Source organism: Palaemon carinicauda, chromosome 2 (assembly GCF_036898095.1).
Source record: "Palaemon carinicauda isolate YSFRI2023 chromosome 2, ASM3689809v2, whole genome shotgun sequence".
Classification (NCBI taxonomy): Eukaryota; Metazoa; Arthropoda; class Malacostraca; order Decapoda; family Palaemonidae; genus Palaemon; species Palaemon carinicauda.
The window spans coordinates 42,248,381-42,266,094 of NC_090726.1; the positions used below are offsets into that span (position 1 = coordinate 42,248,381).

The 17,714-nt window shown below is 46.0% G+C and overlaps 1 protein-coding gene across 1 annotated transcript in view; it reads right to left on the reverse strand.

The window, feature by feature from the left end:
- The window catches only part of LOC137624216 (transmembrane and ubiquitin-like domain-containing protein 1), a 51,387-nt gene extending 36,012 nt beyond the window's left edge, over window positions 1-15,375 (reverse strand). The window contains exons 1-2 of the mRNA XM_068354716.1: window positions 15,270-15,375; window positions 4,665-5,590 (exon numbers count right to left, since the gene is read on the reverse strand). Of these exons, the coding sequence (XP_068210817.1) occupies window positions 4,665-5,539 (875 nt within the window). The 5' untranslated portion in view covers window positions 5,540-5,590; window positions 15,270-15,375. The remainder of the gene's footprint in view (window positions 1-4,664; window positions 5,591-15,269) is intronic.
- Between the last annotated feature and the right edge of the window lie 2,339 nt (window positions 15,376-17,714).

Consider the following 17,714-nt stretch of genomic DNA (forward strand, 5'->3'; position numbering starts at 1 on the left):
AGTGGCAGACCCTCCCTGAGGAGAATGTTGTTCTTCCACCAAGTCAGTGACGACTTCATCTTCTCGGAAATAGGAACCGAGACCGCTTCTAGCGTCTTGTCCTTTCTCCAGTGAGCAGCTAAGTGAAATTGAAGGGGGCGGAGGTGGAGTCTCCCTAACGCGATGAACTGGTCCAGTGATGAAAGCGTCCCTATCAGACTCATCCACTGTCTGACTGAACATCGGTCCTTCTTCAGCATGGACTGGATGCATTCTTGGGCTTGACTGATTCTGGGGGCCGACGGAAAAGCCCGAAAAGCTTGACTCTGAATCTCCATTCCTAGGTATACTATAGTTTGGGATGGGACGAGTTGGGACTTTTCTATATTGACCAGGAGACCCAATTCCTTGGTCAGATCTAGAGTCCACTGTAGATTCTCCAGACAGCGACGACTTGACGCAGCTCTTAAAAGCCAGTCGTCCAAATAGAGGGAGGCTCTGATGTTTGCTAAATGCAGGAATTTGGCAATATTCCTCATCAGTTTGGTAAAAACTAGAGGTGCCGTGCTTAGGCCAAAGCACAGGGCTTGGAACTGGTATACAACCTTCCCGAAAACGAACCTTAGAAAAGGTTGGGAATCTGGGTGGATGGGGACGTGAAAGTAAGCGTCCTTTAGGTCTAACGAGACCATCCAGTCTTCCTTCCTGACCGATGCTAGAACCGACTTTGTCGTCTCCATGGTGAACGTCTGCTTTGTGACAAAGACATTCAGAGAACTGACGTCTAGCACCGGTCTCCACCCTCCTGTCTTCTTCGGCACTAAGAAGAGGCGGTTGTAGAAGCCCGGGGATTGATGGTCCCGGACTATGACTACCGCTCCCTTTTGTAGTAAGAGAGACACCTCTTGCTGTAAAGCTAGTCTCTTGTCCTCCTCTCTGTACCTGGGAGAGAGGTCGATGGGAGTTGTTGCTAGAGGGGGCTTGCGCAAGAATGGAATCTTCTATCCCTCCCTGAGTAACTTCACAGACTGTGCGTCTGCGCCCCTGTTCTCCCAGGCCTGCCAGTAGTTCTTGAGCCTGGCTCCCACTGCTGTCTGAAGAAGGTGGCAGTCAGACTCTGCCTCTAGAGGACTTGGAACCCTTCTTCCTGCTCCCACGTTGACTTCCGGCACGAGTACCTCCTCTGCTGGAGGCTCTGCCACGAAAGGGCGGAATGAACCTTGACGCTGGAGTGTCCATCCTGGGTCTAGGTACGGAGGGCAAAGGGGTGGCTTTGCGTGCGGATGACGCCACCAGGTCATGGGTGTCTTTCTGGATCAAGGAGGCAGCAATCTCCTTGATCAACTCTTCAGGGAAGAGACACTTCGAGAGTGGAGCAAACATAAGCTCCGACTTTTGACATGGGGTGACTCCAGCTGACAAGAAGGAGCAAAGGTGATCTCGCTTCTTGAGAACCCCAGACACGAAAGAAGCCGCAAGCTCACTAGAACCATCCCGTATGGCTTTGTCCATGCAGGACATGATGAGCATGGAAGTTTCCTTATCAGAAGGGGAGGTCTTCCTGCTCAACGCTCCCAAACACCAGTCCAAGAAGTTAAAGACTTCGAAAGCGCGGAAAACTCCCTTCATAAGATGGTCCATATCCGAAGGAGTCCAGCAAGCGTCTCATAGCCAGCCTGCGGGGAGAGTCTACCAGACTTGAGAAGTCGCCCTGGGCAGAGGCAGGAACTCCCAAGCCGAGAACTTCTCCCGTGGCATACCAGACGCTAGATCTGGAAGCAAGCTTGACCGGGGGAAACATGAAGGATGTCTTCCCAAGTTGCTTCTTGGACTGCAACCACTCTCCCAGTACCCTTAAAGCTCTCTTGGACGAGCGAGCGAGTACGAGCTTCGTAAAGGCAGGTGCTGCTGACTGCATGCCTAAAGCGAACTCAGAGGGAGGCGAGCGTGGTGCTGCAGACACAAACTGATCCGGATATAAATCCTTGAACAGCGCAAGCACTTTCCTAAAGTCTAAGGAGGGAGGCGAGGTCTTGGGTTCTTCGATGTCCGAGTGTTGGTCGTCAAGATGTGCAGCTTCGTCATCATCAGAGATACCATCGTCTGAATGTTGAGGAGGAAGAGGCAACGGAGTGGGCTGGACGGCTGAGTCCGGCAGCACGGGTGCATGCGTGGCTGCACTGGACCCAACATCATGCCACTGTTGGTCAGTCTGAGAACTGGCGACAACCAAAGCTGAGTGGGTGCGCAAAGAGTCTACTCCCGACTGTGGAAGGATAGCGGAGACCACCGTGGGTTGCGGAGGCAGACGCACCGCGTCAAAACACGGCAGCCTAACTCCACCCTCCTGTTGTTGTGGTAGCTCACGCACGGCAACGGAGGGTTCCGTGCGTCTGTGAACGTCAGCATGCGTATGGCAGGGTCGACTGCGCATGGGTGGAGGAGCTCTCACAGCTGGCGTGTGGGAGCAGGCAGCCTCAGCGTCTGCTGGGCGCACAACCGTGGCAGGTTGTGGGCTAACGGGTGCAGCGGCAACCTTCTCCGCACGAAACCCCTGCATAACAGCAGCTAACTGAGTCTGCATAGACTGCAGCAAAGACCACTTAGGGTCTACAAAAGCGGCAACAGACGGAGTTACTGTCCGTTGTGACTGAGGGTCTAAAACAGCGGGTGCGGCAACAGACGGAGTTACTGCCTGTTGCGGTACCACTTTGCCTCTCTTAGGAGGTGTGCAGTCGGAGGAGGACTGCAGCGAGTCCGAACTGACCCAGTGGCTACACCTGGGCCGTTGGACTAGCTCGGAAGGGACCTTACGTTTAAGAGGCCGTGAGACCTTGGTCCATCGTTTCTGTCGAGAAACCTCTTCCGCAGACGAGGAATGAACGGGCTCACTCGTCTTCTTGTGGGTGGGACGATCTATGTGAGATACGTCCGAAACCACGGAGGGTACGTCTGTCCGCTGATTAAAGCCTGTCGAACCCTTTGGTCGTACGACATTGCTTCTCCCCTGGGCTTGGGAGCTTGCAAGAGGTCCCGGACTGGGAGGACGACAGGCACGAACAGACGCACCCTCATGCGTAACACTGACACTTTTCACTGCACTGACACTCACTTCACTTCCCACTGCACTTTTACCTTTCAACTCTCTGACGTCAGCCATGAGTTGATTGCGGTCATTCGCCAATGACTCGACTCTCTCACCTAGAGCCTGGATGGCACGCATCATATCTGCCATTGAAGGTTGATGAGCGCTAGCAGGGGGGTCGGGTGCAACCACTACAGGGGAAGGAATAGGTTGAGGGGCATGGGGAGAGGAAAAATCAATTGAGCGAGACGAACTCCTCCTGATCCTATCCTTCTCTAGCCTACGTGCATATTTCAGGAATTCTTGAAACCCGAATTCCGAAAGCCCAGCGCATTCCTCACATCGATCTTCCAATTGACAGGCTTTACCCCTACAATTGGAACAAACGGTGTGCGGATCGATAGAGGCCTTCGGAAGACGCCTTGAACAGTCCCTAGCGCTACATTTCCTGTACTTGGGGACTTGAGAAGGGTCAGACATCTTGAATTAGTCAAAGGGGGGAATTCAAAATCTATCCAAGTCGTCAACAAATAATCCAAAATCCAAAAAAGAATGCAAGGAAGTATTGAAGATAACTTCTGCACAGCGATAGCTAATAACCAGAAATGAATACTTCACCAAATAACGTGAAAATCAATCCAGAAAACAAGAGCGTATTCAGTAGGTCTTGCCGGTGGCACGACAGAGAGAAAATTGGTTCTGTGTTGACATCGAGTACTTGAGTACCTGCTCGACAGATGGCGCTGTTGATGTACACCCCCACCTGTATAGCGATCGCTGGCGTATTACGCCCGTAGGTTTTTTCTGTCGGGCAGCAGAGCTGACAGCTATATGATCACCGGGTAAGTTTAATATTGAAAAAATGTAAATAGCAGTTTTTTGCAAGGACGTACCGGTACGTCAATGGGGGTAAAGGGATAAGTTTTGTGAAACGTACCAGTACGTCCTTTGGGGGTAAAAGGGTAAAATGAGGTTCATTGCTGTTCATTCTTTGCAATGAAAACTATATCACGATAAAATTTTTAGAAATTTTATGTACAGTACTTCCCTTTGGCCACACTAGAAAAACGCAGTGGTATGGAGAGCTACTGCAAACAATGGAACAGAGCACCGATGTCAACAAATATCTTTCCCCCTAATTGCCACAATCTTAGCATCTCAATATTCTGGGTGACATGTATGGTATTTTCAAGAGAATCTACAGCTATTGTGAGTGGGACAGAGAGTGGTAACAGCTATGAACTTCAATAAGCATTAATTCTATTTTTAAATTCAAGTTTGTTTCAATGATACTTCTATGATTTCATGGCTGAATATCACATTGGCATGAATGGGGGACAGTATTACTCAGAATAACACAGTTTCCCAGTTCTATCATCTAACAAATAGAATTCAGCAATAAGATTATCATAAGAAAAGGCTGGCTGGAAAGGGCCAGTACAGTACATAAAATTGATCAAGCAGCCTGCAATATTTGTATCAACCATAAATGATATCACAGGTAATAAAAAATGACTTAAAACTTGTATAACCTACATTAAATATTGCTGTATAATCTCAATAAAATAACTGTACTGTACCAAAAAAGTAACATACATACCTTTTAAAACTTCCAACTTGTTCTGTGAGCTGAGCAAAAACAAACTTCTGAGTTTCATCTAAAAATTTCAACCGAATTCTAATACTTCCTGGCGGTCTTTCACCTCCGCCATTATCCGATGGCAATGAACTTGATTCTGCATCTCTTACAAAAGTATCAGAGTCCTTTGAAACCTTTTCATTATCTTTCCCTGGAGAGGGTGTCCCCCCGACATCGCCCTGCGAGGCACAAGTTTCATGATGAGTATCAGGTACATGACTTCCACCCATTGTCACAAAATGCTTAAGCCTACGGTTTCTAATTTCCATTTCTTGGGATGGATCGTCGTGCGGCTTCTCTGACGTTGACGAAGTTGTACAGGACGGACTTTTCACATCTCCTGAGCCTCTTGAGTGGCTACTTTCATTTGTAGGGGACTCGCGATCACGCGGTTCCTCTAAGCCCTTATCTACACGTAGGGCCTCGGCCCCTTTCTCGCTTTCTTCCGACGGCACCATTTCACCAGCGCGATTGGAGAGCTTCGAATCTTCATCCACCACATCACCGCTTTTGCATTCTGTACATACTTTGCCCGTTTCTGGTCTCACTTCCAAAACAGCGCTTTCATTTTCTTTGACTAATGGGACGGGTCCCGCAGATTCTCCCTCCCCTTCACCATTCCCACCACTTTGGTTGTCAAGTCGATTTGCCCCTGTAACAGATGAGTTTTGGTCCCCTTCAGTATTTACACCACTTTGAAACACCACTACAGCTGTTGCAATAAGCGGTTGTTCTCTCACGTTTGTTGACAACCATGCCACAGCAATGACAAATGATACAATTATAATTACTAGTGCTACGCTCAAGGCATCTTGAAAACCAGCAAAATTGAGCATTGTATCAAAATCTGCCAAAATTGCACAGATCCTTCACTTTCCTGGGTGTTTCTGGAAAGAAGAAAGTAATGTTGAATGTTATTGTGAAAATGACTTACATTAATTCAGAGTAAAGTATAACATAGCAAAGTATCTCTAAAAGAGAAAAAAAATTACACAATACAGAATGTAACTTTCATGACAAACACCTTTAAAATGCAAACTTTACGTTTCAATAATATTGGTTTTGTTCTACTGTGGCAACCCTTTACTATAGCTTTCCTTACATGAAGATGGCATCATATTTCTTACTCATAATTATTCATTAACCCTTTTACCCCCAGGCTCTTTGGAAATTTCCAACCCTTAACCCTCAAGGGGTTATTTTTTCCCCAGCACATTTTGCAGTATATTTTTTTTAAATTGCTCTAACAGCCTTAATTTTTGTCATAGAGAGGTCAGGTTGGTCTCATTCTCTTGGAAAATGCCTGAATTTTCTCAAAAAATTATCAAAAATATGAAAAAAAAATTTATAGCATTTTTTTGCAAGGACGTACCGTTACGTCCATGGGGGTAAAGGGATGAGTTTTGTGAAACGTACCAGTACGTCCTTTGGGGATAAAAGGGTTAACATCAAGAACCCAAAAATCTATGGTACAATGGAATTTGTTGTCTTTTAAAAGGAATTTATTTCATTTTTATATAAAAAGACTTGGTGACTGATTAGGTCAATGTAAAAAGTGTCGCAAAAGGAGCAGACGTTGTCCTACCAAAAGAAGCAGATGATGCAAAGAGAAGATTTCGACTACAGTGATTTTGAAAAATAAAAATAGAGCAATATGTTATTTTCATTAGTAAAATAAATTTTTGAATATACTTACCCGGTGATCATGTAGCTGCAGCTCTGCTGCCCGACAGAAAAAACCTACGGGCGGGATACGCCAGCGATCGCTATACAGGTGGGGGTGTACAACAACAGCGCCATCTGTCGAGTAGGTACTCAAGTACTTCTTGTCAACACAGACCAATTTTCTCCTCGGTCCACTGGGTCTCTATGGGGAGGAAGGGTGGGTCCTCTAATTCATGATCACCGGGTAAGTATATTCAAAAATTTATTTTACTAATGAAAATAACATTTTTCAATATTAATCTTACCCGGTGATCATGTAGCTGATTCACACCCAGGGGGGTGGGTGGAGACCAGCATACATGTTAACATTAGAAGCTAAGTATCCCGTATTTCATTTTAGCAGTTATTCAAAATAACAAACAAAATTAATAAGTACCTGGTAAGGAAGTCGACTTGAACCATTACTCTGCCTTTTTAAGTACGTCTTCCTTACTGAGCCTCGCGATCCTCTTAGGATGCTGAGCGACTCCTAGGTGCTGAAGTATGAAGGGCTGCAACCCATACTAAAGGACCTCATCACAACCTCTAATCTAGGCGCTTCTCAAGAAAGAATTTGACCACCCGCCAAATCAACCAGGATGCGAAAGGCTTCTTAGCCTTCCGTACAACCCAAAAACAACAATAAAAAGCATTTCAAGAGAAAGATTAAAAAAGGTTATGGGATTATGGGAATGTAGTGGTTGAGCCCTCACCTACTACTGCACTCGCTGCTACGAATGGTCCCAGGGTGTAGCAGTTCTCGTAAAGAGACTGGACATCTTTAAGGTAAAATGATGCGAACACTGACTTGCTTCTCCAATAGGTTGCATCCATTACACTCTGCAGAGATCTGTTTTGTTTGAAGGCCACTGAAGTTGCGACAGCTCTAACTTCATGTGTCCTTACCTTCAGCAAAGCATGGTCCTCCTCATTCAGATGAGAATGGGCTTCTCTAATCAAAAGTCTGATGTAATAAGAAACTGCGTTCTTCGACATCGGTAAAGCAGGTTTCTTAATAGAACACCATAAAGCTTCTGATTGTCCTCGTAATGGCTTCGTACGTCTTAAATAGTACTTAAGAGCTCTTACTGGGCATAGTACTCTCTCTTGTTCGTTTCCAACCAAACTGGACAGACTTGGAATCTCGAACGATTTGGGCCAAGGACGAGAAGGGAGTTCGTTTTTAGCTAAAAAACCAAGCTGTAAGGAACATGTAGCCGTTTCAGATGTAAATCCTATGTTCCTGCTGAAGGCGTGTATCTCACTGACTCTTTTAGCTGTTGCTAGGCAAACGAGGAAAAGAGTCTTCAAAGTGAGATCTTTAAAAGAGGCTGATTGAAGCGGTTCGAACCTTGCTGACATCAGGAACCTTAAAACCACGTCTAAGTTCCAACCTGGTGTGGCTAACCGACGCTCCTTTGAGGTCTCAAAAGACTTAAGGAGGTCCTGTAGATCTTTGTTGTTGGAAAGATCTAAGCCTCTGTGGCGGAAGACTGCTGCCAACATGCTTCTGTAACCTTTGATCGTAGGAGCTGAAAGGGATCTTACCTTCCTTAGGTGTAAAAGGAAGTCAGCTATCTGAGTTACAGAGGTACTGGTTGAGGATACTGAATTCGCCTTGCACCAGCTTCGGAAGACTTCCCATTTTGACTGGTAGACCTTGAGAGTGGATGTCCTCCTTGCTCTGGCAATCGCTCTGGCTGCCTCCTTCGAAAAGCCTCTAGCTCTTGAGAGTCTTTCGATAGTCTGAAGGCAGTCAGACGAAGAGCGTGGAGGCTTGGGTGTACCTTCTTTACATGCGGCTGACGCAGAAGGTCCACTCTTAGAAGAAGAGTCCTGGGAACGTCTACTAGCCATTGCAGTACCTCGGTGAACCATTCTCTCGCGGGCCAGAGGGGAGCAACCAACGTCAACCTTGTCCCTTCGTGAGAGGCGAACTTCTGCAGTACCTTGTTGACAATCTTGAACGGGGGGAACGCATAAAGGTCTAGATGGGACCAATCCAGAAGAAAGGCATCTATGTGAACTGCTGCTGGGTCCGGAATCGGTGAGCAATAATTTGGGAGCCTCTTGGTCATCGAGGTAGCGAACAGATCTATGGTGGGCTGACCCCACAGGGTCCATAGTCTGTTGCAAACATTCTTGTGAAGGGTCCATTCTGTAGGGATGATCTGACCCTTCCGGCTGAGGCGGTCTGCCATGACATTCATGTCACCTTGAATGAACCTCGTTACAAGAGATATGTTTCGATCTCTTGACCAGGTGAGGAGGTCCCTTGCGATCTCGAACAACGTCATCGAATGAGTCCCTCCTTGCTTGGAGATGTACGCCAAGGCTGTGGTGTTGTCGGAGTTCACCTCCACCACCTTGCCTAGAAGGAGGGACTTGAAGCTTCTCAAGGCCAGATGAACTGCCAGTAGCTCCTTGCAGTTGATGTGTAGTGCTCTTTGATCCGGATTCCACGTGCCCGAGCATTCCCGACCGTCCAGTGTCGCACCCCAGCCCGTGTCCGATGCGTCCGAGAAGAGAAGGTGGTCGGGGGTCTGAACAGCCAGTGGTAGACCTTCCCTGAGAAGAATGTTGTTCTTCCACCAAGTCAGTGCAGACTTCATCTTCTCGGAGATAGGAACTGAGACCGCTTCTAGCGTCATGTCCTTTCTCCAGTGAGCAGCTAGGTGATACTGAAGGGGTCGGAGGTGGAGTCTCCCTAACGCGATGAACTGGTCCAGCGATGAAAGCGTCCCTATCAGACTCATCCACTGTCTGACTGAACATCGGTTCCTCTTCAGCATGCTCTGGATGCATTCTTGGGCTTGACTGATTCTGGGGGCCGACGGAAAAGCCCGAAAAGCTTGACTCTGAATCTCCATACCTAGATAGACTATAGTTTGGGATGGGACGAGTTGGGACTTTTCTATATTGACCAGGAGACCCAATTCCTTGGTCAGATCCAGAGTCCATTTTAGATTCTCCAGACAGCGACGACTTGACGCAGCTCTTAAAAGCCAGTCGTCCAAATAGAGGGAGGCTCTGATGTCTGCTAAATGCAGGAATTTGGCAATATTCCTCATCAGTTTGGTAAACACTAGAGGTGCCGTGCTTAGGCCAAAGCACAGGGCTTGGAACTGGTAAACCACCTTCCCAAAGACGAACCTTAGAAAAGGTTGGGAATCTGGGTGGATGGGGACGTGAAAGTACGCGTCCTTTAGGTCTAACGAGACCATCCAGTCTTCCTTCCTGACCGATGCTAGCACCGACTTCGTCGTCTCCATGGTGAACGTCTGCTTGGTGACAAAGACATTTAGAGCACTGACGTCTAGCACCGGTCTCCACCCTCCTGTCTTCTTCGCCACTAAGAAGAGACGGTTGTAGAAGCCCGGGGATTGATGGTCCCGGACTATGACTACCGCTCCCTTTTGTAGTAAGAGAGACACCTCTTGCTGTAAAGCTAGCCTCTTGTCCTCCTCTCTGTACCTGGGAGAGAGGTCGATGGGAGTTGTTGCTAGAGGGGGCTTGCGCAAGAATGGAATCCTGTACCCCTCTCTGAGTAACTTCACAGACTGTGCGTCTGCACCCCTGTTCTCCCAGGCCTGCCAGTAGTTCTTGAGCCTGGCTCCCACTGCTGTCTGGAGAAGATGGCAGTCAGACTCTGCCTCTTGAGGACTTGGAACCCTTCTTCTTGTTGCCACGTTGACTATCGGCACGGGTACCTCCTCTGCTGGAGGTTCTGCCACGAAAGGGCGGAATGAACCTAGATGCTGGTGTGTCCATCCTAGGTCTAGGCACGGAAGGTAAAGCTGTGACTTTACGTGCGGATGACGCCACCAGGTCATGGGTGTCTTTCTGGATCAACGAGGCGGCAATCCCCTTGATCAGCTCTTCAGGAAAGAGACACTTCGATAGCGGAGCAAACATCAGCTCTGACTTCTGACATGGTGTGACTCCCGCCGACAAGAAGGAGCAAAGGTGATCTCGCTTCTTGAGAACTCCAGACACGAAAGAAGCCGCAAGCTCGCCAGACCCATCCTGAATGGCTTTGTCCATGCAGGACATGATGAGCATGGCAGAGTCCTTATCCGAAGGGGAGGTCTTTCTGCTCAACGCTCCCAAACACCAGTCCAGGAAGTTAAAGACCTCAAACGCACGGAAAACTCCCTTCAAAAGATGGTCCATGTCCGAAGAAGTCCAGCAAATCTTGGACCGTCTCATAGCCAGTCTGCGGGGAGAGTCTACCAGACTTGAGAAGTCGCCCTGGGCAGAGGCAGGAACTCCCAAGCCGAGAACCTCTCCTGTGGCATACCAGACGCTAGATCTGGAAGCAAGCTTGGCCGAGGGAAACATGAAGGTAGTCTTCCCAAGTTGCTTCTTGGCCTGCAGCCACTCTCCCAGTACCCTTAAAGCTCTCTTGGACGAGCGAGCGAGTACGAGCTTCGTAAAGGCAGGAGCTGCTGACTGCATGCCTAAAGCGAACTCAGAGGGAGGTGAGCGTGGAGCTGCAGACACAAACTGGTCCGGATACAACTCCTTAAACAGGGCAAGGACTTTCCTAAAGTCTAAGGAGGGAGGCGTAGTCTTGGGTTCATCTATGTCGGAGTGTTGATCGTCCAAATGCGCAGCTTCGTCGTCATCAGAGATTCCTTCATCCGAATGCTGAGGAGGAAGCAGCAAAGGAGGAGAAGAAAGCTGAACGGCTGAATCCGGCAGCACGGGTGCATGCGTAGCTGCACTGGATCCAACGTCATGCCGCTGTTGGTCAGTCTGAGAGCTGGCAACAACCAAAGCGGAGTGGTGGTGCGTGGTGGGGACTGCCGTGGGTTGCGGAGACTGACGCATCGCGTCAAAACACGGCAGCTTGACTCCACCTTCCTGCTGATGCGGTAGCTCACGCATGTCAACGGAGGGTGCCGCAAGTCGGCTAACGTCAACATGCGTCTGGCAGGGTCGACTGCGCATCGGTGGTGGAGCTCTCACAGCCGGAGTGTGGGAGCAGGCAGCCGCAGTGTCAGCTGAGCGCACAACCGTGGCAGGTTGTAGGTTAACGGGTGCAGCGTCAACCTTCTCAGCACGATACTCCTGCATGAAGGAAGCTAGCTGAGTCTGCATAGACTGCAGCAAAGACCACTTAGGGTCTACAGCGGTTGGTGCGGCAACAGACGGAGTGATTGCCTGCTGCGGAACCACTCTACCTCTCTTGGGAGGTGTGCAGTCTTCGGAAGACTGCGGCGAGTCCGAACTGACCCAGTGGCTACACCTGGGCCGTTGGACTCGCTCGGAAGGGACCTTGCGCTTGAGAGGTCGTGAGACCTTGGTCCAGCGTTTCTGTCGAGAAACCTCTTCCGCAGACGAGGAATGAATGGGCTCACTCATCTGTTTGTGGGTGGGACGATCTCTGCAAGATACGTCCTCAACCACGGAGGGTACGTCTGTACGCTGATCAAGGCCTGTCGAACCCTTTGGTCGTAGGACATTGCTTCTCCCCTGGGCTTGGGAGCTTGCAAGAGGTCCCGGACTGGGAGGACGACAGGCACGAACAGACGCACCCTCATGCGTAACACTGACACTTTTCACTGCACTGACACTCACTACACTTCCCACTGCACTTTTCTCCTTCAACTCTTTGACGTCAGCCAAGAGTTGATTGCGGTCATTCGCTAATGACTCAACTCTGTCACCAAGAGCCTGAATGGCACGCATCATATCCGCCATCGAAGGTTGATGAGAGCTAGTAGAAGGGTCGGGTGTAACCACTACAGGGGAAGGAATAGGTTGTGGGGCATGGGGAGAGGAAAAATCAATAGAGCGAGACGAACTCCTCCTGATCCTATCCTTCTCTAGCCTACGTGCATTCTTAAGGAATTCTTGAAAATCGAATTCCAAAAGCCCAGCGCATTCCTCACATCGATCTTCCAATTGACAGGCTTTACCCCTACAATTGGAACAAACGGTGTGAGGATCTATAGAGGCCTTCGGAAGACGCCTAGAACAGTCCCTAGCGCTACACTGCCTGTACTTGGGGACTTGAGTAGGGTCAGACATCTTGAATTAGTCAAAGGGGGAAATCCAAAATCTATCCAAGTCGTCAACAAATAATCCAAAATCTAATCAATGAAAGTGATAAAGTATTGATGATAACTTCTGTACAGCGAAAGCTAATAACTAGAGAGAATACTTCACCAAATAGCGTGAAAATCAACTCCAGAAACAACAGCGTATCAAGTAGGTCTTGCCGGTGGCACGACAGAGAGAAAATTGGTCTGTGTTGACAAGAAGTACTTGAGTACCTACTCGACAGATGGCGCTGTTGTTGTACACCCCCACCTGTATAGCGATCGCTGGCGTATCCCGCCCGTAGGTTTTTTCTGTCGGGCAGCAGAGCTGCAGCTACATGATCACCGGGTAAGATTAATATTGAAAAATATTTGTTTTAGTGTTTTTATAAAATTATTTGTTCAACTGAAGTCATACATAGCCCCAGCCAGGCGGATAGCGAAACCTGTACCGCTTGCCAAAAAAAGAGGAGCTATAGTCCATTTCTTTTAGCGAGGCATATTTGCACCGACTCGCAACGGTGCCCTTTTAGCTCGGAAAAGTTTCCTGATCGCTGATTGGGTAGAATTATCTTGTCCAACCAATCAGCGATCAGGAAACTTTTCCAAGCTAAAAGGCCACCGTTATGAGTCGGTGCAAATCTACCTCGCTAAAAGAAATGGACTGTAGGAGATAACGTATTGTTACATTACTAATGACGTGAACTACGACGGGAGCATTAAGTAGAAAAGTGAAATGACTCTAAATTATTCACCCACAAAGCCGACATGTGAAAGAAAGCACGTGCCACTTGCCAAATCTGAGGAGCATGGAGATACTGTTAACTTGCAGGAGGAGCAAGGCATAGTACAGCAAAGGTTAATTGGAATAAGCGTTTGATCGTGGTAACTGTAACAACGCCAGTGTACTCACCCACGCGGCAGACGTGAGTAACGAAGTATAGCCTATATCACTTACCAAAATAGACAGGCAAGGAGAAAATGCTGAATTGCGAGCAATGAATTATTAAATTTGATAAAGGAAGTGTCAATACGTTACAGGCTTAATTAAATATGGATGGCGATGGACACCATTATGAAGGGATCTCTATAAAATGGGACCTTAGATGTCAGGATGCTAGAAAGCCTCAAATCAATCAATCAATCAATGGGAAGGAATTCCCATTTTCTATGCAAGCAGTAGTTAAGGATACAGCTCCTAGGGTTAGGTTAGGCGGTGTTCTTATGTTTGTTTCACTTTTAAAATGTGATTTTTTTATTCATAACTTATAGAATTTTAGGGGTGTATGTTTGATTACGACAGTGTAAGGAGGGTCGCAGGGGGGTGTTAGCCCCCCGTTAGGTAAGTCGGAAAGGACACGGCTTGTAGGTTAGGTTAGGGGGTAAAGTTTAGGGTAATTGATGTCCACAAGAGAGGAACTGGCTGCTGATATACAAAAGCTCCGAATTTTAAAACATCTAAAATGTCAAAACCATGAATATGAATTCTAAAACTTCTATATTGGTAAAAATATGAGTTTCCCCAATTTTAGGTATCAGAACAGTTCGAAGTAGCTATAAATTCACCCTAGAACCAAGGAGCCTTTGTATATCTGCGGCCAGTTCCTCTCGCGTTCATTAAAAATCAACATCAACTAACCTAAACTTCCCCCCTAACCTAACCTACAAGCCATTTCCTTACCTACCTACCTAACGGGGGGGGGGGGGGGGGCCTAACGGCCCCTAGCGACCCTCATATACTGCCATATTTTCTAAGTTAGACATAATACGTACAGGTGGCCGCTATCATACATACACCCTGAACCCTATTTCTATTGCGCTTTAGTAAATATTTACTTATTCTTATTCTTTGAGATACTACCGCTAGAGAGTTATTGGATCCTTTGACTGGCCGGACAGTACTACATTGGATCTTTCTCTCTGGTTACAGCTCATTTTTCCTTTGCCTAAACAGAAAACGAATAGTCTGGCTTATTCCTTACACATTCTCCTCGGTGCTCATACACCTGACAACACTAAGATTAACAAATAAATCTTCGGGGTGTATGTACGATAGCGGCCACCTGTGTGTATTATTACGAGTAACTTGGAATACGGCAGCGTATGGGGGGTGTCGCAGGGAGACGTTAGCCTTTATTAGTTAAGTAGGTAAGGACACGGCATGTAGGTTAGGTTAGGGGAGGAAAGTTTAGGTTAGTTGATGTCCATTTTTAATCAATACGCGAGGAACTGGCCGCTGATATACAAAGGATCCTACTTTCCTCTTGGTAAGGGTAGAAGAGACTCTTTAGCTATGGTAAGCAGCTCTTCTAGGAGAAGGACACTCCAAAATCAAACCATTGTTCTCTATTCTCGGGTGGCGCCATAGCCTCTGTAACATGCTCTATCACTGTTTTGGGTTAGAGTTCTCTTGCTTGAGGGTACACGAGCGCTATTCTATCTTGTTTTTTTTTGTTTTTTTTTTTGTTTTTATAGTTTATAAAGGAGATATTTATCTTAATGTTACTCTTAAGATATTTCATTTTTCCTTGTTTCCTTTCCTCACTGGGCTACTTTCCTTTATTAAACATCAAAATGCCATTTTTTTCCTTGATATATACTTACCTAGACAAGAATAAATAGGCCTAAACTAAATAAAAAAGGCCTAAATACGAAAATAATGACGGCAGGCCTTGAGATAAAAAAAAAGGGTTGTTGTGTTAGGGTTAATAATAGCATATAACCTTCACAAATCACTTCAAATTACTCTCTCTGGTGCATTTTTCCGCAGTTTTATTAATCATAATTATAAATTATATAAAATATATTAATTTACCTGCATGATCAACTGAAATTTTCGTCTGATATGATGATAACAATTGACAATAGCTCTGGCTGGCTGGCACTTGGTTGTCTTCTTCTTCTTTCAACTCTGTCTCTGTGACGTCATAAATATCTCTCTCTCTCTCTCTCTCTCTCTCTCTCTCTCTCTCTCTTAATTTCATTCTTATTTCTACCCCTTAACAGTCCCTCTCTCTCTTTCATGCTTTTTAGGAGGTAAACTATTGATAAGTTTTTTCTTAAATCTCTCTCTCTCTCTCTCTCTCTCTCTCTCTCTCTCTCTCTCTCCTTATAATGTCTAAAGGAAATCCTTATAATGTCTAAAGGAGAAAATTCTCTAATCGTAATCATTTCTGACTCTAAGAAGTGTGAAACCCCCCCCCCCCTCTCTCTCTCTCTCTCTCTCTCTCTCTCTCTCTCTCTCATGATGTTTAAAGAAAAAATTCTCTAACCACAATCATATCTGACTCTAAGAAGTGTGAAACATCTCTCTCTCTCTCTCTCTCTCTCTCTCTCTCCTTATAATGTCTAAAGGAGGAAAATTCTCTAATCGTAATCATTTCTGACTCTAAGAAGTGTGAAACCCCCCCCCCCCCTCTCTCTCTCTCTCTCTCTCTCTCTCTCTCTCTCATGATGTTTAAAGAAAAAATTCTCTAACCACAATCATATCTGACTCTAAGAAGTGTGAAACATCTCTCTCTCTCTCTCTCTCTCTCTCTCTCTCCTTATAATTCCTAAAGGAAAAAATTAATTCTCTAATCGTAATCATTTCTGACTCTCTAAGAAGTGTGAAACCCCTCTCTCTCTCTCTCTCTCTCTCTCTCTCCTTATAATTCCTAAGGGAAAGATGTTCTCCAACCACAATCATTTCGTAATCATTTCTGACTCTAAGAAGTGTGAACCCCCCCCTCTCTCTCTCTCTCTCTCTCTCTCTCTCTCTCTCTCTCCTTATGATGTTTAAAGAAAAATATTCTCTAACCGTAATCATTTCTGACTCTCTAAGTAGTGTGAAACATCTCTCTCTCTCTCTCTCTCTCTCTCTCTCTTTCTCTCTCTCTCTCTCTCTCTCTCTCTCTCTCTCCTTATAATTCCTAAGGGAAAAAAATTCTCTAACTATAATCATTTCTGGCTCTAAGAAGTGTGAAACCCCTCTCTCTCTCTCTCTCTCTCTCTCTCTCTCTCATTATAATTCCTAAGGGAAAAAATTCTCTAACCGTGATCATTTCTGACTCTCTAAGAAGTGTGAAACATCTCTCTCTCTCTCTCTCTCTCTCTCTCTCTCTCTCTTATGATGTTTAAAGAAAAAATATCTAACCACAATCATATCTGACTCTAAAAAGTGTTAAACATCTCTCTCTCTCTCTCTCTCTCTCTCTCTCTCTCTCTCCTTATAATTCCTAAGGGAAAAAATTCTCTAACTATAATCATTTCTGACTCTAAGAAGTGTGAAACCTCTCTCTCTCTCTCTCTCTCTCTCTCTCTCTCCCCCCCTTATAATGTCTAAAGGAAAAATATTCTCCAACCACAATCATTTCTGACTCTCTAAGAAGTGTGAAACATCTCTCTCTCTCTCTCTCTCTCTCTCTCTCTCCCCTTATAATTCCTAAGGGAAAAAATTCTCTATAATCATTTCTGACTCTCTAAGAAGTGTGAAACCCCCCCCCCCCTCTCTCTCTCTCTCTCTCTCTCTCTCTCTCTCTCGCTCTCTCTCTCTCTTATGATGTTTAAAGAAAAAATATCTAACCACAATCATATCTGACTCTAAAAAGTGTTAAACATCTCTCTCTCTCTCTCTCTCTCTCTCTCCCCTTATAATTCCTAAGGGAAAAAATTCTCTATAATCATTTCTGACTCTCTAAGAAGTGTGAAACCCCCCCCCCCTCTCTCTCTCTCTCTCTCTCTCTCTCTCTTATGATGTTTAAAGAAAAAATATCTAACCACAATCATATCTGACTCTAAAAAGTGTTAAACATCTCTCTCTCTCTCTCTCTCTCTCTCTCTCTCCTTATAATTCCTAAGGGAAAAAATTCTCTAACTATAATCATTTCTGACTCTAAGAAGTGTGAAACCCCTCTCTCTCTCTCTCTCTCTCTCTCTCTCTCTTATGATGTCTAAAGGAAAAATGTTCTCCAACCACAATCATATCTGACTCTCTAAGAAGTGTGAAACCTCTCTCTCTCTCTCTCTCTCTCTCTCTCTCTCTCCTCGTGTGTTTTTATCCTAACCACAAGCATCTTTGAGTCTCTAAGAAGTGTCAATCTCTACTCTATTTTTTTCTTAAACATAAACATCTTTGAGTTTTTCAGAAGTATTAAACTCTCTCTCTCTCTCTCTCTCTCTCTCTCTCTCTCTCTCTCTCGGTTTTCCGCACTTGTGTAAATTATGAGATGAATGAAACTTTCAAATGCAGATAAGGAATAGGCCTACCCATGAAAACATA